The 26,587-nt window shown below is 39.1% G+C and overlaps 2 protein-coding genes across 2 annotated transcripts in view; one reads left to right on the top strand and one right to left on the bottom strand.

The window, feature by feature from the left end:
• Positions 1–25,197, top strand: LOC127629053 (TATA box-binding protein-associated factor RNA polymerase I subunit C-like). The gene is made up of 15 exons (XM_052106080.1): positions 1–348; positions 2,385–2,496; positions 2,875–2,927; positions 3,238–3,333; positions 3,445–3,500; positions 4,441–4,688; positions 6,445–6,573; positions 8,549–8,666; positions 14,282–14,353; positions 14,777–14,912; positions 15,199–15,324; positions 16,322–16,499; positions 18,116–18,253; positions 18,492–19,896; positions 25,062–25,197. The coding sequence occupies exons 1-14, from the start codon at positions 220–222 to the stop codon at positions 19,862–19,864; spliced, it is 2,964 nt and encodes a 987-aa protein (XP_051962040.1). The 5' UTR covers positions 1–219; the 3' UTR covers positions 19,865–19,896; positions 25,062–25,197.
• Positions 22,723–26,587, bottom strand: part of LOC127629068 (cyclin-G2-like) — a 5,338-nt gene continuing 1,473 nt past the window's right edge. The window contains exons 4-8 of the mRNA XM_052106107.1: positions 26,257–26,507; positions 25,824–25,902; positions 25,626–25,724; positions 25,076–25,278; positions 22,723–23,778 (exon numbers count right to left, since the gene is read on the bottom strand). Coding sequence (XP_051962067.1) covers positions 23,661–23,778; positions 25,076–25,278; positions 25,626–25,724; positions 25,824–25,902; positions 26,257–26,507 — 750 coding nt within the window. The 3' untranslated portion in view covers positions 22,723–23,660. The remainder of the gene's footprint in view (positions 23,779–25,075; positions 25,279–25,625; positions 25,725–25,823; positions 25,903–26,256; positions 26,508–26,587) is intronic.

Here is a 26,587-nt window from a genome sequence, read left to right on the forward strand (position 1 = left end):
GCTTTCCTGCCATGCATTTCGTACACACGACACTTGCAAATATTTGAGAATTTATTCTACTTATGTCAATTTACAAATGACATTCTCAGCAGATTACTGTTTTACGTTATAAAAGGATTCAATCAAGGCCTATATGGGGAATACTATGCACGTGTGAACATGCATGGACTTATGGGCTATTAAGTCAGGCCGGGTCGACTTGACTTCACCGTGAGCAACATGGACAGCACGTTTCCAGATCAGCATTTCCCACGTTTTTATTTTGATGGACCGCCTGAAAACATACCGAGGCACAGTCTCGGAGGCTGGGGTTCATATGATCGAGTGTTTGACATAAGGGCTGGGCAGGTAAGACTATAAACAGCATTAGGATAATAATGACAGCGCCACCCTGCTCATGATTGGCAGTTTCTGTTTGCAAATGCTGGCTCTTTCTTTAATGCACTAATTGCTACCCAAGTGCATGTTAAATGTTTACGTGAGTTTATATGCATATTAGCAGAATTTATACGTGCAGCTTGGAAGTTTGTTTTGTTATTGAGGTTGATTTTCACTATTCATTATTATTGCAGGTACACACCTCTGATGTAGATAGATATTAGGTTAGATTAGAAATGTTGAATTGTAAATGCGTATAGTAATGCTGTGGCCACCATATTTGTTATATATATATATATATATATATATATTTCAGAACTTTTTAAACTACTTAAAGGAGTTCTCATCTAAAAAAAATCCTCCACGTGCTTCAATGACTGCTTTGCAGATCCTTGTTATTCTAGCGGTCAGTTTGTCCAGATGCTCAGGTGACCTTTCACCCCACACTTCCTGTAGCACTTGCCATAGATGTGACTGTCTTGTCGGGCACTTCTCACAGCACCTTGACATTAGTTAAAACATTAGAATTGTGTTGTTTAAAAAGGAAAATGAGCTTGTTTTCTTTGAAAAACAAGATTATTCTTTTTTTGTTATTTTAACCAGTTGTTATTTTCGGCAAAAAAATGCTCAAAATGACAATATTTTTATTTGGAATTTGGGAGAAATGTTGTCAGTACTTTATAGAATAAAAAATAAATCATTTTACTCACACATACCTATAAATAAAAATCAAGAGAAACTGATAATTTTGCCGTGAGAGCCGTTATCTCCAAATGGAGAAAACGTGGCACAGTAGTGAACCTTCCCAGAAGTGGCCGAACTTCCAAAATTCCTCCGTGAGCACAGTAATGACTCATCCAGCAAGTCACAACAAAGCCAAGGACAACATCCAAGGACCTGCAGGCCTCTCTCGCATCAATAAAGGTCACTTCATGACTCCACTGCCCAAAAATGCCATCCATGGTAGAGTGGCGAGGCGAAAACAACTGCTAACCCAGAAGAACGTTAAGGATCATCTGATTTTTGCCAAAACAAACCTTGATGATCGTCAAACTTTTTGGGAGAATGTTCTGTGGACTGATAAGTCAAATGTGGAACTGTATGGAAGGTGGTAGTGTGATTGTGTGGGGATGCTTTGGTGCTTCAGGGACAGGGTGACTTGTAATAATTGAGAGAAACATGAATTTTGCTCTCTACCAGAAAATACTAACGGAGAACATTTGGTCATCTGTCCTTGAGTTGAAGCTCAAGCGCAACTGGGTTATGCAACAAAACAGTGATCCAATGGAGTTAATCCACCTCTCAATGGCTCAGAAGAACCTAAATTAAAGTTTTGGAGTGGCCTAGTCAAAGTCCTGACTTGAACCCGATTGAGATAATGTGGCAGGACCTTAAACGGGCAGTTAATGCTCAAACCCTCCAATGTAGCTGAACTAAAGTGTCCAAAATTCCCCCACAGCGTTGTGAAAGACTGATTTCCAGTTATCAGAAGTGTTTGGTTGCAGTTGTTGCTGCTAAAGGTGGCACAGCCCACTATTAAGTTTAATGGGGCAGATCGTTTTTCACATGGGTGATATAGGTGTTGGATAACTTTTATAATAATATATATTCATACTTATCTGAAGTCGGGTCGCAGGGGCGGCCGCTCCAGCAGGGGGCCCCAAACTTCCCTATCCCGAGCCACATTAACCAGCTCTGACTGGGGGACCCCGAGGCGTTCCCAAGCCAGTGTGGAGATGTAATCTCTCCACCTAGTCTTGGGTCTTCCCCGAGGCCTCCTCCCAGCTGGACGTGCTTGATACACCTCCCTAGGGAGGTGGCCAGGGGGCATCCTTACCAGATGCCCAAACCACCTCAACTGAGATATATATATATATATATATATATATATATATTCAATACTTTAATAAATATATTTTTGAAAACAGTTTTTTGTGTTTATTCATGTTCCCTTTGTTTTATATTTCATTTCGAAAAATGTCAAATATTTTTCTTTAAATTTACAGTGTGATGCAGGACAACCCGCCCAGCATGAGTTTGTTTCTCAGCACACTGTGAAAGGAGAAGAATGGGTACCAGTTAAACCAGCTGTAACCCCTTTAATTCCACCATGCAGCGGTAAAAATTTCTCCTTTAATTTCTCATGTTTTATATATTGTGTCTCACAGTCATGTTATGTGTGCACTTGTTTTTCCTATCACCAAAAACATTCCTTGTGTATGTGATGACACTTAGTTGGCAATAAAGCTAATTCTGATATTATGGTCTGAATTTGAGAGACATTTAATGGGCTCGGATCTTAACAAAATGTGTAGAAATACTTTTTAAAGTTCCCTTTTTCCTGTAATTATTTTTCATTGGTACATTTGCTTAGCACTGCTGAAGATAAGCTGTTTCCACTTTTAGATTTATCATCTTTGGGTGGTGCACTGCATTTGAAATCTGTCCTATAGATCATATTTAAATTATTGTTTCTTATTTTTTCATCTCTCCAAGATGCCAAAGTCTTATTTGGTCCTCCACCAGATCCAATGGATTTTCCAGAGCATGTAAGTTAGAGCTTACAAAGTAGGTCTTTTTTTAGTGGCGTTGTCAATTCATATTTATAATTGAATCAATTGCATTACATGTCAATTATAGGGCCCTTTGAAATTGTTTTAATTTTAGTGAGGATGTCTTTAAAAAAAAAAGCTTGGTATATATATTTATATATGTGTGTGTGTGTGTGTGTGTATATATATATATATATACTGTATATATAATTGCTCTAAATGTATGCATTAAAGGAACAGTCTTAGTTTTAAGATCTTGTAAGATCATAGAAGCTCTTGTTCTGATTTCACCTGTTACTTCCTGTAGATGCAGTATTATTACCAGCATTACTGCATGGATGCTTTTTCTACAATGGGAAATCTTCTAGCTGATAATTTCACATTTAAAAAAAGAAATATAAAGGTGAGTGACCCCTTATGCATGCATGTTTATGGTGTTATGGTCAGAAGGTTTGTTACGTCTTGCCATTTTTATAGTAATCCTGCAGTTGTCTTTTGTTTTTATGCCAATCAGGGTATGAAGAGTATATACTGGGCTAAGAAGTTCCTGAAAACCCTGAATTATAAAGGGTACGACTTTTATTTGATGTGGATACATGCATGAATAGATCCTTGAAATTTCTGTCCTTGAAGGATTTAAAGTGATAACCCAAAAACTCACCCTTCATGCCATCCCTGATGTGAATGACTTTCTTTCTTCTGCTGAACTCAAATGAAGATTTTTAGCTCTGAATATCTCAGCTCTGTAGGTCCATACAAAACAAGTGAATAGGTGCCAACATTTTGATGCTCCAGAAAGCACATAAAGGCAGCATAAAATTAAGACTCCAGTGGTTTAATCCATGTATTCAGAAGAGGTATAATAGGTGTTGGTGAGAAACAGATCAAAATTTAAGTCATTAATTTTTTACTCTTAATCTTCACTTTTACATCTGAAAGTGAAAGTTAAAGTGTAGATTTAGAGTAAAAAATGACTTCAATATTGATCTGTTTCTCACCCACTCCTTAATATCATTTCTGAAGACATGGATTAAACCACTGGAGTCTTATGAATTACTTTAATACCGCCTTTGTGATTTTTGGAGCTTCAATGGTCTGGTCACCATTTACTTGCATTGTATGGATCTACAGAGCTGAGATATTCTTCTAAAAATCTTTGTGTTCTACTGATAAAAGTCATACAAATTTGGTATGGCATGAGTAAATGATGAGAGAATTTTCATGTTTTGGTGTGAATTGCATTTGTAATGTATTTTTGAATAATTTAATAGACCTTTACAAACAAAAACAAAAAGAAATCAAGCTATTAACCCTAATATCTTATAACGTATCCTTGTAATAGGAGTCGTTAATCACATTCAAACAAAAAAGTTAACATTTTCTGTGGCGTATATGCAAATTTAACATGCAGAAAATAAATAATCTTGTATTTTTGTGAACATTTCAGCTTATTCACCTGTATGACTGCCTCCCATAATTTACTTGACAATTTGTTCTGTGTTTTTGCTAGATGTCAAGTTAGAAATTACTGGAAGAAGGTCCGTCAGCTTCATTATCTTGTCAGTGATGTTATGAGTGACATTCCTCCATCTCTCCTCGCCGAGCACCTCCATGAGGAACTGACATCGCAGAGGGAACAGCTGCAGTTCTGCTCTGATCTGACAGGGGGTGCTGTAGGATACATGCCCTTATATGAGGCACAGGGCAGTGCTGAGGGCTGTCTGATTTATCCTAGTGGAAATGCACTGGAGAAACTCAGTATCCTCTTTTGTAGAGCCATCTAATAGTTTAACTCATGGCGATAGGCTTTACTAAAGAGATAGTTCACCCAAAAAGGAAAATTCTATTTGTATTTTCTCACCTTCATTTTGGTTGCAAACTTGACTTTGAAGTCAGAAGTTTACATACACTTAGGTTGAAGTCATTAAAAAATTTTTTGTTAACCACTCCAAAGATTTCATATTAGCAAACTATAGTTTTGGTAACTTCTACTTTTTGCATGGCCAGAGTAATTTTTCCTTCAATTGATTTACAGACACCATTCTAGTGAGTCAGAAGTTTACTGTGCCTTTTAGCAGCTTGGAAAATTCCAGAAAATTATACTTTAGACAATTAGCTTCTGATAGGAGGTGTACTGAATTGGAGGTGTACCTGTGGATGCTTTTTAAGGCCTACCTTCAAACTCATTGCCTCTTTGCTTGGCATCATGGGAAAATCTAATGAAATCTCTGAAGACCTCAGAAAACAAATTGTGGACCTCCACAAGTCTGGTTCATCCTTGGGAGCAATTACCAAACACCTGAAGGTACCACATTCATCTTTACAAACAATAGTACGCAAGTATAAACACCATGGGACCAAGCAACCATCATAACGCTTGGGAATAAGACATTCTGTCTCCTAAAGATGAACATAGTTTGGTACAAAAAGTGCAAATCAATCCCGAACAACAGTAAAGTGAAGATGCTGGAGGAAATGGGTAGAAAAGTATCTATATCCACAGTAAAACGAGTCCTATAGCGACATAACCTGAAAGGCTGCTCGGTATGGAAGAAGCCACTGCTCCAAAACCGGCATAAAAAAGCCAGGCTACAATTTGCAAGTGCACATGGGGACAAAGATCTTACTAAAAATGTAACTGTTTGGCCATAATGACCTGCAGAAGGGACTGGTGCACTTCACAAAATAGACGGCACCATGAGGAAGGAAAATTATGTGGAAATATTGAAGCAACATATCAAGAAGACATCAACCATGAAGTTGAAGCTCGGTCACAAATGGGTCTTCCAAATGGACAATGACCCCAAGCATCCCTCCAAAGCTGTGGCAAAATGGCTAAAGCACAACAAAGTCAAGATATTGGAGTGGCCATCACAAAATCCTGACCTCAATCTGATAGAATATTTGTGTGCTCAACTGAAGCGTGTGTGAGCAAGGAGGCCAACAAACCTGACTCGGTTACACCAGTTCTGTCTGGAGGAATGGGCCAAAATCCCAGCAAATTATTATGAGAATCTTGTGGAAGGCTTCCCAAAATGTTTGACCCAAGTTAAACAATTTAAAGGCAATGATACTAAATAATAAGATTGTAAGTAAACTTCTGACCCAATGGGAATGTGATGAAAGTAACAAAAGCTGAAATAAATAATTCTCTCTACTATTAATCTGACATTTTACATTCTTAAAATAAAGTAGTGATCCTAACTGTCCTAAAACAGGGAATGTTTTCTACAATTAAATGTCAGGAATTGTGAAAAACTGAGTTTAAATGTTTTTGGCATTTAAGGTGTATGTAAACTTCTGACTTGAACTGTATATACTGCTTTCTGAAAGTATGAAAGAAATTTTTGAATGCACCGCCTTTCTTTTGCTAAGGAAAATTGAGATTTTATGTAATTTCCTGGATATGCTCTTGATTCCAAGTGTTATAAAACCATTGGCTTACATTTCTGTCTATATACTATATTTGTCTGTGCTGTTGCCAAAGTTTGCATCCTTAACTGCATTTCCTCAGACTTCCACAGGGTTGTTCTAGAGTTCAATGATGACAAGCCTCCCAGTTTTGTAATGGACTCAAGCCCTTTTGACTTTGAGCTGAATGGAACCATCAAACAGCTCAGTGTGGGCAACATGGAGGATCAAGGTGAGATCTAACATATGAGTTGTGAAGTTAATGGTGTGCTGCAGCCTGAAACTTAATAGAACTGAGCCTAACTTTGGTCATTGCAGAAATATGCAGGTCTTAAATAAGTAGGGCCCCTATGGCAAGCTGTTTCGACATTCATGTGCAGTATATATATCAACAGTTAAAATGCCAATTCTTGACATCAGGAATGGAATTACTTCTAGTGATATATGTTGGCTTGGCAAACTGTTATTCTTCAGACTTTGTCTCTAAATGAAGACCAAAATTATCAACTGTACTCCTACTTGGCTCAGACCTTCAGGCTTTACTGACTCGCTTTGCTACATATTTTCTAACTGACCAGATTAACCGTTTCCGCACAGTAGACCATCACAAATCCAGAACGGTTCCATAGACTTGCATTGCCAAAGTTCAAAATGTCAACGGAATGCTCGTTCAATCAAACTCCAAATGTCAAAATTTCAAATGTAAACAAACACACACAAGGTCGGCCATATCATGGCTTTAGGTTACAATTTAAAACCCATTTATCTTTTTGAAGTCTTTATCTGAAGTTCTGCTTCACTATTATCAATCTATCTTTTAAAACTTTCAGAAAAAAGGCTTCAGATTTTTGTCTTGACAAACTTTACCTGTCTAGTTAGATATGCACTAGTAAAAACATTAATTCTCGATGTAAAAATTGTCATTACTTAATGTGAAATACACATTCTAAAAATAAAAAATTGAATTTTAACTTGTAAAAGCCGTTATTCGTGATATCTGTAATTGCATTTATACTAATTATGTAATTCGCTCCCATTCAAAATGCAATTCCAGAAAATACTTTATTACTAGTTGAAATTCCTAATACATTGTGGAGCGGAGGGGGGCGGGACCGGGTCGGAATATTGCGCGCCCGGTCCCCAATCGGCCTGGTGAGGCGTGCGAGGGATAAAGGCGGCCGGTGACGATGGTTCGAGAGAGAGAGAATTACGGGCATGTCCGTCATGTGTGTGTATTGATGTTTGTGTGTTTTGAGTTTCTCATTAAAATATGATTTATATCGTCAAGCCGGTTCTCGCCTCCTCCTTGCCCATCCTTTAACTGTGTTACATACATATATCAGCAATGTACTACGACTTAACAGAAAAAACTATTATCTTTTTATAGTAATGATATTGTTACTAATACAAATGTCCATTCCTGATATTAATAATTGAATCACAAGTGAAATTTTGTTTTGGCTAAATATATTTTGGTATTTTAGGGTGCTTTCACATTAGAACTTTTGGTGCACACCCTGTGTCGAATGACTTCAAAGTTTGGTTTGTTTAGATAATCTGAACGCTGAACTCTGGTGTGCACCTTCAAACCGCACTTGGGTCCTCTTGGAAAGGTGTTCTGGGGTACTGGGCATGTGTACTCAGTACGAACCGTCAATACTTGTTGATATGAACGCAATCGTACTAAATCGCGGAAGTGAACCGCTTGTGGTGACGTTAAATTGCGTCTTTGCTGGCTCCCGATCGCAACTATGGTATAATGCATTTTTATACCTGCTTGTGTCCAAATTCAGAAAGCAGCTCACATTCTTCACATCTCTTGCAATGCGTCTTCGGGATCGCGGCAGACAATCGCTAATATTAATCACATCATTGCACATGCAATGCATCTGCGGGAGACAAACACAAGTGTTGTTCTGTGCATGGCGAGTTTTCGTGGTAAATCCAAAGAGACAAACTTTAATACTTCACCTAACTCAAGTGACGTCATCTTGAGTTGTTACAGTGGTAAACAGCTGCCGCTTGTACTCGCGTTGATGACTATATCGGACTGCGGTTCAGACCCATAAAATATGATTTGAACAGAGACCAGTGGGGGAGGATGGATTGAGTGAAATCTTGTTCAGTGTTTAAATGTGTATGAATTTGTCTTTTTACATTATATATCAGAAGTGTTTCACTGTTTGGTGGGATTTCTGTGTGTGCAGGTAATGTGGGTGTGCGATCGGATTATTTTTGTGGCTCATGGGTACTAGGCGAAAAGATGAGGCCACGGATACAGGAAGTCATCCAGTCGAACGATCGTTACTCCTGCATCACTGTCAGGTATTTCTTTTAGAGTTACCCCAAAACTTTTATTCTGTCGTCATTTGCTCATTCTAAACCAGTATGACTTTGTCTTCTGTGGAAAATATGGCGATATTTTGAAGAATTTTGACACTGCTCTTTTTTCCCCATACAATAAATGTGAATGTTGGCTGAAGCTATCGGTCCCTAAAATTCTGCCTAACATCTTAATTTTGTGTCCCATGGAAGAAAGTGGGACAACATGTGTGTGAGTAAATGATGACTGAATTTTAATTTTTGGGTGAACTGTCCAATTGTTTTATTTCTGCTTCAGTCTTGTCTGATTGTCCACATTGTAACTGAACTGACTTCTGACTTTCACTGCACTGTAATTATACAAATCATCATCACAAGAGAGTGCCAGTGACGCAGATCTGCCTTTTCTACTAGATATATTATGAATATAGAATATAGGGCATGAAATAGCCCTGATTCTCTTTACAACAAGGTGAATAAGTGCCTTACTTGTTTTAGTAAATGGTTACAATAAAATACTAATATTAAGGACACATTGATCATTTAGTTATATATATATATATATATATATATATATATACACACACTCACCTAAAGGATTATTAGGAACACCTGTTCAATTTCTCATTAATGCAATTATCTAATCAACCAATCACATGGCAGTTGCTTCAATGCATTTAGGGGTGTGGTCCTGGTCAAGACAATCTCCTGAACTCCAAACTGAATGTCAGAATGGGAAAGAAAGGTGATTTAAGCAATTTTGAGCGTGGCATGGTTGTTGGTGCCAGACGGGCCGGTCTGAGTATTTCACAATCTGCTCAGTTACTGGGATTTTCACGCACAACCATTTCTAGGGTTTACAAAGAATGGTGTGAAAAGGAAAAACATCCAGTATGCGGCAGTCCTGTGGGCTGAAAATGCTTTGTTGATGCTAGAGGTCAGAGGAGAATGGGCCGACTGATTCAAGCTGATAGAAGAGCAACTTTGCCTGAAATAACCACTCGTTACAACCGAGGTATGCAGCAAAGCATTTGTGAAGCCACAACATGCACAACCTTGAGGCGGATGGGCTACAACAGCAGAAGACCCCACCGGGTACCACTCATCTCCACTACAAATAGGAAAAAGAGGCTACAATTTGCAACAGCTCACCAAAATTGGACAGTTGAAGACTGGAAAAATATATATATATATATATATATTTATACACTCACCTAAAGGATTATTAGGAACACCATACTAATACTGTGTTTGACCCCCTTTCGCCTTCAGAACTGCCTTAATTCTACATAGCATTGATTCAACAAGGTGCTGAAAGCATTCTTTAGAAATGTTGGCCCATATTGATAGGATAGCATCTTGCAGTTGATGGAGATTTGTGGGATGCACATCCAGGGCACGAAGCTCCTGCTCCACCACATCCCAAAGATGCTCTATTGGGTTGAGATCTGTTGACTGTGGGGGCCATTTTAGTACAGTGAACTCATTGTCATGTTCAAGAAACCAATTTGAAATGATTCGAGCTTTGTGACTTGGTGCATTATCCTGCTGGAAGTAGCCATCAGAGGATGGGTACATGGTGGCCATAAAGGGATGGACATGGTCAGAAACAATGCTCAGGTAGGCCGTGGCATTTAAACGATGCCCAATTGGCACTAAGGGGCCTAAAGTGTGCCAAGAAAACATCCCCCACACCATTACACCACCACCACCAGCCTGCACAGTGGTAACAAGGCATGATGGATCCATGTTCTCATTCTGTTTACGCCAAATTCTGACTCTACCATCTGAATGTCTCAACAGAAATCGAGACTCATCAGACCAGGAAACATTTTTCCAGTCTTCAACTGTCCAATTTTGGTGAGCTCTTGCAAATTGTAGCCTCTTTTTCCTATTTGTAGTGGAGATGAGTGGTACCCGGTGGGGTCTTCTGCTGTTGTAGCCCATCCGCCTCAAGGTTGTGCGTGTTGTGGCTTCACAAATGCTTTGCTGCATACCTCGGTTGTAACGAGTGGTTATTTCAGGCAAAGTTGCTCTTCTATCAGCTTGAATCAGTCGGCCCATTCTCCTCTGACCTCTAGCATCAACAAGGCATTTTCGCCCACAGGACTGCCGCATACTTGATGTTTTTCCCTTTTCACACCATTCTTTGTAAACCCTAGAAATGGTTGTGCGTGAAAATCCCAGTAACTGAGCAGATTGTGAAATACTCAGACCGGCCCATCTGGCACCAACAACCATGCCATGCTCAAAATTGCTTAAATCACCTTTCTTTCCCATTCTGACATTCAGTTTGGAGTTCAGGAGATTGTCTTGACCAGGACCACACCCCTAAATGCATTGAAGCAACTGCCATGTGATTGGTTGATTAGATAATTGCATTAATGAGAAATTGAACAGGTGTTCCTAATAATCCTTTAGGTGAGTGTATATATATACATACACACACACACCAATCAGCCACAACATTAAAACCACCTGCCTAATATTGTGCAAGTCCCCTTCGTGCCTCAAACAGCGCCATTCCGCATCTCAAAATAGCATTCAGAGATGAAGCATTCAGGAGATCAGCAGTTACAGAAATCCTCAAACCAGCCCATCTGGCACCAACAATCATGCCATGGTCCAAATTATTAAGATCACATTTTTTCCCCCATTCTGATGGTTAATATGAACATTAACTGAAGCTCCTGATGGATGATTGCTGGTGCCAGATGGGCTGGTTTGAATATTTCTGAAACTGCTGATCTCTTGGGATTTTCACACACAACCGCCTCTACAGTGTATAGAGATTTTATACATTACACTGCTGCCACACGGTTGGCTGATTAGATATTCACATGAATAAGTATTTTCCCATGATGTCAAGCAAAGAGGCACTGGGTTTGAAGGTAGGCCTTAAAATACATCTACCTGTACACCTATCAGAAGCTAATTTCCTAAAGGCTTGACATAATTTTCTGGAGTTTTCCAAGCTGCTTAAAGGCACAGTTAACTTGGTGTATGTAAACATCTGACCCACTGGAATTGTGATAAAGTCAATTAAAAGTTAAAAAATCTGTCTGTAAATAATAACAGGAAAATTACTTGTGTCGTGCACAAAATAGATCTCCTGAACAACTTGCCCAAAATATAGTTTGCTAATATTACATCTTTGGAGTGGTTAAATTAGATTTAATGACTTCAACCTAAGTGTGTGTAAACTTCTGACTTCAACTGTACATATACACAGTTATTATTAATGCATGTTTATTTTTAATTTTTATTTGTACTATTTACAAACGGCAGTTCAGCGATTGAGTCATGCGGCTTCCTTAGCGCATCTGTACTGTGTGTTATTAGAATTAAATGTTTCTTCTTTTTGTTGTGTTTGATCAACAATTGACTGTAAAGAACAAGATTGGTGTGAAGAGGCATTATTCAGTGACAAATGATTGTCTTTGGACATGCACTACATCGAATAAGTCAAACCAATCTTTTACTCTCAGCATGCAGTGAAAGGATCTCGCTGCTACTATATTTATTACTCAATCACTGGTGAGTACGTTCTGAGAATGTACCAACCAGTGGCTAATCACAGGCATTTTTAGTCAAATAGCATGAAATTTTGGTCACATTGAAGAGTTATTGCTAGAATTGTAGAGGGTTGTGTATAGAGTAAAGATCAATCTTGGGATTTAAGAATCGAGATTGAGATTGTTCAAAATCGATATTTTTACCTACAGTGCATCCGGAAAGTATTCACAGCGCTTCACTTTTTCCAAATTTTGTTATGTTACAGCCTTATTCCAAAATTTATTACATTAATTGTCTTCCTCAAAATTCTACAAATAATACCCCATAATGACAACGTGAAAGAAGTTTGTTTCAAATCTTTGCAAATTTACTAAAAAATAAAAAAAATCACATGTATATAAGTATTCACAGCCTTTGCTCAATACTTTGTTGACTCACCTTTGGCACCAATTGCAGCCACAAGTCTTTTTGTGTATGATGCTCTAAGCTTGGCACACTTATTTTTGGGCAGTTCCTCCCATTCTTCTTTGCAGGACCTCTCAAGCTCCATCAGGTTGGATGGGGAGCGTCGGTGCACAAATATTTTCAGATCTCTCCAGAGACGTTCAATCGGGTTCAAGTCTGGGCTCTGGCTGGGCCACTCAAGGACATTCACAGAGTTCTCCCATAGCCACTCCTTTGTTATCTTGGCTGTTTGCTTAGGGTTATTGTCCTATTGGAAGATGAACCTTCACCCCAGTCTGAGGTCCAGAGCGCTCTGGAGCAGATTTTCATCAAGAATGTCTCTGTACATTGCTGCATTCATCTTTCCCTCGATCCTGACTAGTCTCCCAGTTCCTGCCGCTGAAAAACATCCCCACAGCATGATGCTGCCACCATCATGCTTCACTGTAGGGATGGTATTGTCCAGGTGACAGGTGCCTGGATTCCTCCAGACATGACACTTGCCATTCAGGACAAAGAGTTCAATCTTTGTTTCATCAGATCAGAGAATTTTGTTTCTCATGGTCTGAGAGTCCTTCAGGTGCCTTTTGGCAAACTCCAGGGGGGCTGTCATGTAGCTTTTACTGAGGAGTGGCTTCCATCTGGCCACTCTACCATACAGGCCTGATTGGTGGAGTGCTGCAGAGATGGTTGTTCTTCTGGAAGGTTCTCCTCTCTCCACAGAGAAACACTGGAGCTCTGTCAGAGTGACCATCGGGTTCTTGGTCACCTCCCTGACTAAGGTCCTTCTCCCCCGATCGCACAGTTTGGCCGGACAGCCAGCTCTAGGAAGAGCCCTGATGGTTTCAAACTTCCATTTACGGATGATGGAGGCCACTGTGCTCATTGGGACCTTCAATGCTGCAGAAATTTTTCTGTACCCTTCCCCAGATCTGTGCCTCGATACAATCCTGTCTCAGAGGTCTAAAGACAATTCCTTGGACTTCATGGCTTGGTTTGTGCTCTGACCTGCATTGTTAACTGTGGGACCTTATATAGACAGGTGTGTGCCTTTCCCAATCATGTCCAATCAACTGAATTTACCACAGGTGGACTCAAATCAAGTTGTAGAAACATCTCAAGGATGATCAGTGGAAACAGGATACACCTGAGCTCAATTTTGAGTGTCATGGCAAAGGCTGTGAATACTTGTGTACATGTGATGTTTTTTTTATTTTTTTTTTATAAATTTACAAAGATTTCAATCACACTTCTTTCACGTTGTCATTATGGGGGAATTGTTTGTAGAATTTTGAGGAAAATAATGAATTTAATCCATTTTGGAATAAGGCTGTAACATAACACAATGTGGAAAAAATGAAGCGCTGTGAATACTTTCCAGATGCACTGTATCTGTCTTAAATTGGTGTACCAGCAAATTTAGAAACATAACCATCAAAAATGACATACAATTTTTGTAGATATAACAAAAAGTGTCCAATAATGAAGGATATGGAAGTGTTTTGAAAGCATCTGACTATTTGTCTTTGGGAAAGATGAGGTAATTTGAATGCATTTTATATCATCTTAACTGAGACCAAACCTGCAACTTGAAGTAAAAAAAAAAAAGTGATTTGCTGTTGTTTTAATAAAGTGTGTTCACCTCTTTGTCCTTCTAGTCCACATGTTCCAGATGAGCTTGTTGTGGCCACTGAGTATGGAGCTGCCTATCTGTGGACTGTGAAAAAAGGGTACGTGTGTATGTTTAAGAACAATATGTCCTTCACTGTTATTAGTATGTGTAGAGCTCCATGTATAAGACAACATCTTCAGCATATCAGTTACGGCTACAAAGTGTTCTTGAGCACTGTATGAATTAAACTTAAGATTTTCGTAATGGTGTTGAGGCCTTACCTTCTTATTTTTAACCTACCTTAGGTTGTTCCAAAACCATATGACACCGATTAACATAAACAAACCACACTGTTTTCAAACGAGCTTATGTATAGTTATTTTGAAGGCTTACATACTAATAAAACAAGCCAAACTTTAATTGGCTGCTTGACCCCCCAATATCAAGTTCTGGCCACTGAGCTGATGCAATACTGTACCACATTACATTGTTTGAATGTTGTAACCTGTCGTGACGTTCATGACATTCTGTTCTTTTTCAGATTGCAGAAGTTCCGAGAGGAGGATTCTAATCTGTATTTCAATGCCAAGTCCCCATGGCGATGGTGTGAGTTCACATGCCACCCGAGAGTAATGGTGTATGCAGACAGAACAGGGGCAGAGATTACAGACGCAAGGGTGAAGTGGCATTTGTACATTATTGGTGGCCTTAAAATATATATATTTTTGGCTCAATAAAAGATAAGCTCAATAGGCAGCATTTGTGGCATAATGTTGATTACCACAAAAATCTGGGGTCTTATCAAAGTGTTTAGGATGTATACCAAGTAGAGTATATTATTAAATGCTATATGGGACTCTTGCAAATATTAATTAGTAATATTGGTCTGTTTCTTTGTTCTTAGGGCAGGGTTGTTGATTTAGTTAGGTCAAAATTGATCACATTCTCACTTCCTCTTTCCAGAACCGTGATTGTTATCAAACACTATTCCGGATTGGAAAGACGGCAGCTTGTGTGAGGGGGGAGAGAGTGTTACTAGCCAAGTACCTGAGTGAAAGCCACGCCCATCACCACCTCATCACTACCCAGGTAAAGACTATCTCAGACAGCCACGTTTCATGACGCATCTGAGGCCTAGCATCAGACATTAACCCTGAGGCAGCATTGCATCGCGAGTGTTTTTTTTTTGTGTTTTTTTTACTGAGGAAAACACCCTGTGAGCAGAGGTTGCACTAGAAAAAGTTTTTCTCTGCTACTCTAGTTTCCTTCATGGTGTCTCTGTCATATATGTACTGCATTCAGGGTTGTAGCATCTGTTATAGTGGCGACAATGCAGCCTTGAAAGGGTCATCAAATGTTTTTTCTTTTTTAATAGTTGTATTATCTGCTTGGAGGTCCACTGATAATGTAAGTTACGTTTTTTTTTTTCCATCCAATTACTGCATCACAGCAAGCAGTTTTTAAAAAAAAAATTTCTGTATATATTTTTTTCGACAGTGCATATGCAACAACAGATGTTCAGATTCACTATCCTCGCAAAAGTCCAGCGTTTTCTTCCTGTTGCGCGCTCATTTAATCTTCCTCCTGAAGCGTCTGTCAGCCAGGATCAAAACTCAGTTCCTGTGTTTTACAAATGATACATGATGGTCAGTCCGTGACAATCCAAGCAGGCAATCCGGGTCATGTAAACTCTTTGCTGCTATCTGCATCCGCACAATCAAGTGAGAGCAACTACAAAGTAAATGTGCTTCACGTGAGCTGTGAGAAAATGTCATATTCACTGTGTACTGGATGTACAATTGGTTTGATTTGGTCTTTTGATAGAAAATGCGATTTTGATAATGCGCACATGCTATCCGTTACTTTCCTTTTCCTAATATATTAATCATTTCTTTATGTAAAAATAAAGATTTCATTAATTTTTAGCAATATGATGTATGTTATTTATTATACTAAATTGTGTGATCCGCCACCCTGCTCTGGAATATCAGCATCTGTATCAGCAAATGGTACTTTTACTGTACCATGGTAGGTTCACAGTATTATTGTAGGTGAAATAAAGCACTTCCTGTTTCCTTGTGTGCAGTTGTCCGCTTACATCATGGACGAGCGCGTTCCTTGTGTGCCCGTGCTGAAATGGGATCATATGATGGAGTCCGAGCCGGTGTTTGCCTGCAGTCTGCCGGCAATGTCCCAAAGCAAAAACTGCAAAGTGCTTCTTGGTTCTCAGAGGTCACAGGACATCATGTTACTGCAGTACACGGGTGAGGTGTTGGGTGCATCAGGGGCTTTCATATTTTTTTGGTTTGACCAGTAATGTTAAAATAGTTGGGTTAAAAGTAAAAAATGTAGTTTGTTTTTGGTTCTTACTCTCTGTGGTCATTAAAAATCCCAGGGCGCTTCTCATAACGAGTATGGGGTGTAATCCTGGTATCCTGGCCAAATTCAACCCATTAGCCCTTATCAATTATGGCCTCCTAATAATCCCTTTCCATTAATTGGCTCTATCACACTACTCTCCACCAATAGCTGGTGTGTGGTTAGCATGCTGGTGCACTATGGCTGCCGTCGCATCATCCAGGTGGATGCTGCACACTAGTGGTGTTTGAGGAGAGTCCCCTCTTCACTGTGTAAAGCACTTTGAGTGTAGGGTCAGAAAAGCACTATATAAATGTAACTTTCATCTTTCATTCACTACTATAAAGGGTGTTCACACAGGATGTGTCCTTGCATTTTAAAACGGTCTAACCCTAACCATTGTTGCTTGGGCTAAAGCCAACATTGATCCAATCACAACGGAGATTCGTTCATTTATAGAATTCTTGAAATGTTATGAAATGCCGAATGTGATTTGAAGTGAACAGGAAATGTACACTTTTTCTGAAGCATTATAATAAGCATTATCTTAAAAGCATCTTGGCATCTCAGAAGTATTAGATACATTTTGTGATTACCACCATTATCTGAGAATATTATTAATGTACATGCAACTGTAATGACTGAAAAATACTGTGGTATCGCCGATTTTATGAAGCTCCTGTGGCAGTGGCAGTGGTGGCTCAGTGGTTGAGGCTCAGGGTTACTGACCAGAAGGTCAGGGGTTCAAGCCCCAGCACCACCAAGATGCCACTGTTGGGCCCTTGAGCAAGGCACTTAACTCCAGGTTGCTCCAGGGGGACTGTCCCTGTAATAAGTGCACTGTAAGTCGCTTTGGATAAAAGCGTCTGCCAAATGCATAAATGTAAAAATGTAAATGTCCTGTGGCACCAGTGCAACACCATGTTAACAGAACTGTACTGAAGCATCGTTTCCCCCTTCGTTTGACTTTTTACTTAACATTTGAGAATATAAACATGTATAACAGCTGAATCTTTAATTTATTTTATGCACTAGTTTAAAATGGATCAATGCACGTTTTGTTACTGCCAGGAATGTTCTTTGCAATAATATAACGTTAAGTTAATTTAACAATCTGGTGACTTTAAAAATACAGTTTAATTTGAATTATGGTAATATTCAAGGTAACAATTTGAATTTAGTTTCTCAGCCCTGCTGACAGTCATATATATCTATATTGCCCTCCTGGGTGGGGTAAAAGGCCCCTCACCACCTTTTTAAAAATTGTAATAAAAACAACCTTCTATTGTTTCCTTTCAAACACATTATTGCCCCAGCAATTTATTAAAATGAATTTGTTTAATACATTGTGACCTGAAAAAACATGTTTTCCTTAAGGGAGTTGCATCTATTTTATACTATGCACGTAATTTTTAATTTTGTTTTTGTTTCTTATGGACAGCCCCTATTTTGCCTTTTAAAAAGCCTCTGCTAAAGCCTTACATACTACTACATGACCTCTTGCTAATCTGATGTTACACAGGTGGGCGGATGCGTGCCTGTCAGGCTCGTGGTCCCATTCAGAAGCTCTTTAGTCCTAGAGAGAGTCTGAGTCACCTAAATCTTCTGCTACCCCACAAGAGACACCTCGCTGAGAAGAGACTGAATGTACCTGCTGCAGGTCGGGTTACTTCGTATCTCAGACCTGATTTAATACAGCATTCAAATCCATCTGAATTTAATTACATTTTGATTATTCAAGTAGTTGCTAACAATGAATGGGATGGATAAGAGTCCAATGTACCATAATAAATTGCAACTAATGTAAGTTCTTATTGCAGGTGAATATAGCAATATTTTATAGTTCCTTAACTACCAGATTACTGGATTTACATGTGGTCTTTCTTGTTCTTCTGCAGGTCTCACAGCTGTTCAGAATATGGACTACCTATCTGTTTTCCAGCTCACTGAGACTGGAGACATCTTTTTCCAAACACTGAAACTACACACAGATGAAACCACTACTAACAACAACCTCCCAGAACCAGCTTCATCCTCTGTCAGTGTAGAACATACAAAAGGACCTGGAGTGAGTGAGAACTTGCAGTCCACCGCAAACAATGACAACCAGAGTTACTCTGAGGTTGAGATACGCCAAAGAGTGTGTAGTCAACTGGAAGTAATCGACAATGTTGAAAAGGATCACTCCCCTGCTTCTGATACAAATGAAGACATTAGCAAGGAACCCAATGGTACCTCCTCCAAAAGACAACCCAACCAAAAGAAAGATCATGATCTTCAGGTTGCTTGGAACAAGTGGCTTAAGCCAATATTTACAAAGGTTGCAGGCAAAAAACGACACCATCATCATCATCAAATCAAAACCAGAGGTTTAATAAAATTTAAAATGACCAAGACAGATAAACTAAAGAAAGTTCGCCAGAAGAGTTTAAGGAGAGACCTTCAAGAGGTCATGAAGAAAAAGCAGTTGCTCCTTCACGGGGCCACACACCTACCTCTCCTGAATGTGACCCCTGTGCCTGACCCTGTAGATCCCAAAGAGTGGCCAGATGATCTGAGCCAACGGTTGACAGCATCGTGGGATGGCGAATGGAAAAACTGGTGGGAAGAGAAACTGGGTCTGAATCGGGAGAAGAAAATGGAGGCTCTTCGTAGAAAGCGTAGAAGAGAAAAACAAGCCAGAGCTTGGAGTCGCACTTCGCTTTCTGGAAGCTTTACCTCATCGGTTAGCTACCAGGATGATCTCTCTGGATACTCATCTGCACTTAGTCAGGGTTTCGATTCGGATGGAGACTCGTTGGGGAACTCGCAAGCAACGGAAGTGATAGATGGTACATTGGAAACTGCGATGCACAGAAAGAGCCCTGTTATTATGAGACAGTATCTCGAAGATCAACATACCCTTGAGCAAGAACCGGTCGAATCTGCCTCAAGAAGTCCTCTGAGAAGATCTGGGCATGAACATAAAGACTCTTCATCAAAACCACCAACCCTAGGCAGCTCTAGTTCTTTGGACGTTGGTCTTCGTCCTGCATCGGCAACCTTGACACCGATACAAAAGAGCCAATCAAAACTGCACTACGAGGATTATCTTAATTCTTTATTTAGTTCGCAAGAGCCTACTCAAGAGCACGCTGAACAAGAGGGTGGATTTTCTTTCTCCCAGGTATCTACAGCTTCCCAGCTCTCCTTGTCATCTCGGAGAATTTCTCAAGTCAGAGCCTCCGCACAGGCCTCCCAACCTAAGAAAAAGTCCCGCATGGGCTTTTAAAAACAGCCACCCAAACAAGGAATGCTGGCAAGGCAAGTGACCTACTTTTTGTGTGGTGTTGAATGTTGGGACACAGTACAGAGTCTGGTTGTGTTGGAAAGAGGAACTTGAGCCAATGTTTCTATAGTGAGTGTATGTGCACGCATGTAAGATGGTATCGCGTAAATGTTTGTGTTTTTGTAATGGGTAACATATGTTCACTGTTCGGTCCAATCAGGGCATACCAGTCCGGGGTCTTTGGCTTTGTTTCTGTCCCTGTGCTTTAGTGTGGCACTGTGTGCTAGCTAGGGATGAGATTGGTAAGGAAAGTTAAATTTCTGGTTCTGATTCCTCTTTACAATTCCTGATTTTATTGTATTTTATATACTTTTAAGTGCAAACTATTTGGAAAAAATAATTGCAATTGTAATTTCTGTCCTCAACAGCCTGTTTCCAAATTATGAATGATTTCAAAATATAACTTTTTTTTTTTTTTTTTTTAAGATATTTTACAAATTTATTATTTTCTTTATAAATTACCACTAATTACAACAAGACTCCACATTGTCCCACCATATCAACAACCATTCAGCAATTACTTTGATTTAAGTCTCTTAAGCCTTAAATTCACATAAAACGGTACATATTTTTGGTGAATTTTGAGTCGGACAAAAAATGAACGATGCACAGTTCAGTATGTTTTTATTCACTGAAAGTAACTGACAGATAAGAGGTAGTGTGCTACGGTTAACTGCTGTAGATTCAAAAGAGCTGGCTCGTAGGAGTCATTCATTCGGGAATCAGAGTATACTGGTTGTGCTGTTTTGCGCCATGGCATGGCTCCAGACTACAATAATAGATTGCGACAATAATTTAACATCTAGTCACCATTGGCAGCAGTCTGGTTGTGTGCGTTCATATGCATTTTTGTCAGATATCATCTTGTGAGTTATTGAATACGTCTTTAGAGCACGCACCAGTGTGTCTAGCGCCGTTTTTTTTCCCGTTCTGTTTCTGACGAGCTCGCTCCATCAAACGGAACGACAAACGCAGCGTGAGCGAGTCGTGAACAAATGACTGTTTTGAACTGAGTCTTTCATGAATCATCCGAAAAGAACTGAGGGTTTGAACTCAGAAGCTCAGGCTAGCAGTTTGAATCAGATTCACTTTCTCAGCGAATCACCTCTGGGAGTGCACACATTTCAAAATAAGAGTCCCAGGTGTATTTCGGGCTTCTTTATAATTAAAAGTCCCATATTGTGTACCAGTTTTTTTTTTTTTCCTTCTGGTAATTTTTGATTGGGATTGGAGTAGCACAATAAACTGCATCTGGAATTTCAATTTGCACTCTTGTAGTTTCTGTGCCTGGGGCCATCCGGTATCTGTAAAGAAAGACTAAGGCCATATATCTAAAAAAATATATATATTTGATATATATATTTTTTTATATTGCCTTTAGTCATTCATATATTTATGAATGAGCTTAAGCTTTTGAGGAACTTGTACACAACTATTACACAAGGTGCAAACATTCATTGATGCTCAAGAAGACAACACACTACTATATGCAAACCATACTTTATGTAATTATCTGTATTGTAGATTCTGAAGGGCTTTTTAATAAAAAAATCTTTTAACTCTTATATTTGTATAAATTATAAAAGAGGTGTGAATATTTGAGTCACAAGGAATTGCAAACGTATCCTCTCAACAATATATGCTGTTTATTAAACCTCTGATTAATGGGTTATCAGCTGTCTTCAGCTTTCTTGTTTCTGAACAGCAATCTAAATAGAGTCATTCTGTGATTTTGGCTCCTTAATGTTTCAGTCGTTTTCTTTTAGTCTGGTGCCCTGCGTAGATACAAAAGAACTGTCTCTGAGTCATTCTTTTGGGAATTGGACTACACTAATCGCACTGTGTGTTTTGCATAGTGGATTCAAAAGAACAGCCTATTAGAGTCATTTGTTTTGGAATCGGACTATACTGGTCACGCTGTATGTGTTGCGCTGCTGATTCAGTGGTGGTGTCTCAACACTGACTGAGTATTTTAGCAGGGTTTTCCCTCCACATTGGCAAAACAATGCACGTTCGAACTGTTAACGAAACCCAAAAGTCATGCAAATCAATCGGTTCCTATATTTTAACAAAAGTGCAACCGGTTCTGAATAAGAACCTTTTCTTGGTTCCCAACACTAGTGCTACCAATGGACGAGGTTACATAAGTTATACAATAGCTATAGAGTAAAATAGATGCATTTTATCACAGCGTAACTTGAGGACGCCGTCTCACTTTTTGTAGTGCCAGTTGTTGTGTGGAATGAACTGTGAAGTGCAAACTCTAGTGTTTGTATATTCAGAGATTTATCACAATATGTTTAGTGTATTGTGCTGAACATTTAATGCTATTATATTGTGGTATTTTATTGGCATGTTGCCCACACTTTCACAGCATGAGGAACAGGGAGTTACATGTTTTTCTTACCCTTTTTGACAGCATAGTTGCTAGCTTCTCTGAACACAGAGTTCCCCTTTTTGTGGAAATGTGACTAGTACGTCATGTGAGCCAGAACTGCATCATGAGCTGATGTTTGTACGTTTAAATCAGCTGATAATGAATTATGACTTGACGTTTTTAATATGGATTGAGTAGAGTAAACCATTTCCACTGCCCTGAAAATCAGTCAGTGTGAAGTCATTGTGTTTTTGCTTTGTGAAATGCTTCATGGCAGTGAGCCAATATACAACATCTGTGGTCTGTTGTAAGTCTATTTTCTGTGTGAATAGTTGTTACTCAGTAACTGAGAACCAATTAAATGAGGCTGAAATGTGTAAACTTAACCAAGCAACTATTCAATAGTTCTTGTATAGCAAAACGGAGACATTGAATGAATTTCAAAATAGCTTTTTTTATTGTGAATGCTTTTTTTATATATATTACCATGACAAAGAAATTATAAATAACATTATATCTACAAGATGCTATACATGGAGTATTTGCATTTTTTTTTTTTTTTACATAATACAAATGTACAGTTTTATATCGACATTTTTACATTTCATAAGGTTTTTTTAGGCTTTTTTTGTGCAACACACATTTTTAACATACAGTAAATGTCTTCATACACATTCATTGGCTAATGTGAAACTACTCATTTGGCAAGTAGGTCAACAGAATATCACCACACATACACACAAAAATAAACACCCGGTTGTCTGTGAACACCATGATCACCACTCTGACTCTTTACGACCTCAGAGAGCAGTTCTCCAGGCACGTAGCTTTCCGTTGTCACACTTTAACAATTATTTCACAAAACTGTGCCAAGCACCAAAGTACAAGTTCCAAGTTGTTTTTTAACAGTCTAGTGTACCTTGAATATGTTCTTTTGAGCAGCCTGGAATGTCGACAAATCCGAACATGCACCAAATACTACGGCTAAAGTGTGTTTTCAGTCTACAAATTTAGCTGCCAGTGTTGTACACTGCTGAATTCACTTTAGCTTTTATGTTTTAGAGAAACATATCTAGTATGTGAACTGGCTTTCTGTAAAGCCCTAAAAGGGTTAGGAATTTTAAAATACAATTCTGATATTTTGGACTCAGTGGTTTCGTTGAACCCAGGCACAGTGGCACCTTGCTGTAGAACTTCAAGGAGGTTTCCTGCCAGGAGAGGTCTAAAATGACATCATAATGGAAGATCAAGGAAGCAAACATTCTGAAGCTTCCGCAGTTGCTATGGTTACACCCCTTTACAACGTTGAAACGTCACATCTCCATTGGTGGTTGTGCTACTTGGCAAGTGGTTTCAGAGGTATTATTGTCTGTTGCCCCGGACCCGGAAGTTAGAGGGGAAGTAGGGTCCCTCGGCATTGCTGCCCAACGAGCTGCTCAAACTTTCTTCTCCAGAGCTCAGGTCCTCGCTCGAATCCTCACTGTTATAATGGAAAAACACAGTCAGATGCAATCTCGGATGTTCTGTACTTTGTCTATCTAGCCCCACCTCACACACCTTTCCCTTACTCACAGGTGATGCTACATAGCCCCATGACCCATTGCGTCAGTTTGTAAATAGACATACTCTACCTGCATTCCATTACTGCACCTAGTTTGGTGTGTGTATACATATTTGTTCTATTAGCCATGCATGAGTGGCAAGTTCTGACACTGTAATCAGCTGTTATGGTGAGCCTAAGGAATGACTTGTAACTAGGTGACTTATTTCCCTTTGCTGAATAACAGCTATGTAAACCATGGTTGCTAGGACGTGACAAACCATTCGTGGTTATCACGTAACACCATTAGGAAATATGATAGCGAGACGTTAGGTGGAGCTTACAGAAAGAACTTCAGCCTGCGCTAACTAGACGGGCCCAGGTTGTGACGTAAGTGAAAGTAAAATACCAGTGTTAAGTAATGTCATGTTATGGGGAAAACCGCCTGGGCAACACCGGATAGAACTGAAACCAGAATTTGTGATGGAAAATTGAGCACATCTAAATTTTTCCCAAGTTTCGTTGATATTTATTTGCCTCTTGAAGAATCCTACTCTACCTGTTTCAATAATACCATAATGTGTTGCTGTGACTCTGATACTTCAGATTCTTTTATCTCTAAATTTAAAGTGGTTTTATAAGTGGTTGACCAATTTGGGTTTTTCAAATATTTCAAAATATATTTATAGTACAATTTTATTCTGAAATAGAATTTATTCTTCAGAATTCACAAAAAAATTATATTAAGCATTTTATGTATTAGGGCTGTGAGATTGACAAATTAAAATGGTTAATTATTTCCCTTTTTACATTAAAATGGTTATTTTGGGAGGACTTCACAATTGAAACTTCGCTGTTATTCAAATTTGAATAATTTATACGCAGACGCTAGCAACGGACAAGTCTGTGATTTGGCTCCAATGCTTTTCCGCTGCAAAAACCTACATTAAAAACTACATGGTAAATTCTGACAAAATTAGAGTAGACATACAAGGACCGCAGCTGTCTGTATATTTTGGAAATTACGTTTCTGCGAATCGCCCAAGTGAACGCCATTATCGGCTGATGCTAATAATCTCAAACTAGCTAAATATTGTACTTATTGGTCTAGCAAATATATTGGTCTATCAGTTGTTTCATATGGTGATTTCTTTTGCTTTGTTTAATTGCTCTTTGTTTTATGTTTAATACGATTGTGACATGAATGCCATATCTCTTCGCAGGGTGCGCTCCTTACCTTTCGCTCTCATCCCAGGCACCCTCTGGAATGGTGGGCAGCTCTGGGATGCTACAGTAGCTGTTGTGCAGTTTTTGTGCTGTTCTCCGCGAGACTTTCCAGACCAGTTTCCTGTGGTCCGGTTTGGAACATTCTGGAGAGGAATACTCCTGCATGCACTGGTATACCAGGCCTCGCCAGTGCACCAGGTCAGCCTGTGAGATCTGCATAGAGCAAACAGACACCGTTGTATCAGACACCAGCTTACATAAGGCCAGAGGCACAGAGCCAGCATAATTTCAGATAGGACCGACTTGGTCAGACAGGTGTAAACGAATAGTCTGCTGGCGACAGGTCAAGGGATTTTAATTTTTCCTACACCATGGTTTGTATTTGGGTAAAAATATGTCTATTTTTGTAGTTTGTTGTAACTTTTCAGTTTGATTAAAGTAGTTGTAGTCTTACGACTATGGCTTTAAACCAAACAGAGCTCTCTGTCGCATTATTAAAAACATTTTACAATAATTGTTGGAAAGGTTATACCTTATTTACAATACTTTTCAATATTTACCTTTAAATGTGTTTGTATGCGGTGGGCGATCTCTGACAGGTCCGCCAACTGTAAGGCTTCAATCTCAAGCATCAAAAGAGACAAGGCTAGCACCGAAGGCTAAATAAATAGAAACAAACATGAAATAATTAGAATTGAAACTTAAACGGAACTAACTTCTAATGCCCATGTGTCTATTTGCATTGATTCAATACTTACTTTTGCTTTGGAGAAAACAATTCTGCATAGGCAGGCTTTGAGCTGGGCTTCCAGTTTGTCAAGCTTCAAGATGTTTTTCCTGAAATGGATTGAAATTTCTTCTTAAAAACAGGATAATATGTGCAATAAATTGAGTTTGTATGGTAGAAGTGGTGATATAGGTAGGTATATTGTTAAGATGCACTTTTGGTCATTTAATAAACTGTTGCTGTGGCATCTGCAGTGACGTTAAGTCGGAAGATAATCTGACTGCTTTCACAGTACTCTGACCCATATACAGCAAAATGCTCAAAGTGCAGTTGCTAGCTTTGTTTATCAACCTCGTTAAGCCACAGTTTAAAATGTTAAAACCAGACCACACACATTAAGAAAGTTTATCTGGCTTGGAGTTTGAAGTTTGATCATGAAACCGATTTGCTGTCTGGCTCCTCACCTGTTGGACGTGTGCGAAAGTGCGATGGCGTGGTATAAATGCAGGAAGGTTAAGGCTGTGACGGCTTTGAACTGGAAGTGGAGTTTCTCTGAAATGATTTTTTCCATGCGGCTGAGGTCTGAGATGGTGAATTTGCACTGGCTGATACGAATGAGCTCATGACTGGACGAAACTTTGCACTCTTCCTCGGTCACTCGGGCGGCTATGTGGAGACATCCGATGCTGATGCAGGCCAAATACTTTGGTTGAACCTTTAAATTGGATCCAAAATAACATGTTTAATACATTTTATTCAGATTATGATAATAGATTGCTTTGTAAAGGTTAACTT

This window comes from Xyrauchen texanus, chromosome 35 (assembly GCF_025860055.1).
Source record: "Xyrauchen texanus isolate HMW12.3.18 chromosome 35, RBS_HiC_50CHRs, whole genome shotgun sequence".
Classification (NCBI taxonomy): Eukaryota; Metazoa; Chordata; class Actinopteri; order Cypriniformes; family Catostomidae; genus Xyrauchen; species Xyrauchen texanus.

Coding starts and splice junctions, on each gene's coding strand:
- LOC127629053 (XM_052106080.1), top strand. CDS start 220: ATGGACAGCACGTTTCCAGATCAGCATTTCCCACGTTTTTATTTTGAT. Junction 2,497..2,874: donor TTTAATTCCACCATGCAGCG/GTAAAAATTTCT, acceptor CATCTCTCCAAG/ATGCCAAAGTCTTATTTGGT. Junction 18,254..18,491: donor ACTGAATGTACCTGCTGCAG/GTCGGGTTACTT, acceptor GTTCTTCTGCAG/GTCTCACAGCTGTTCAGAAT.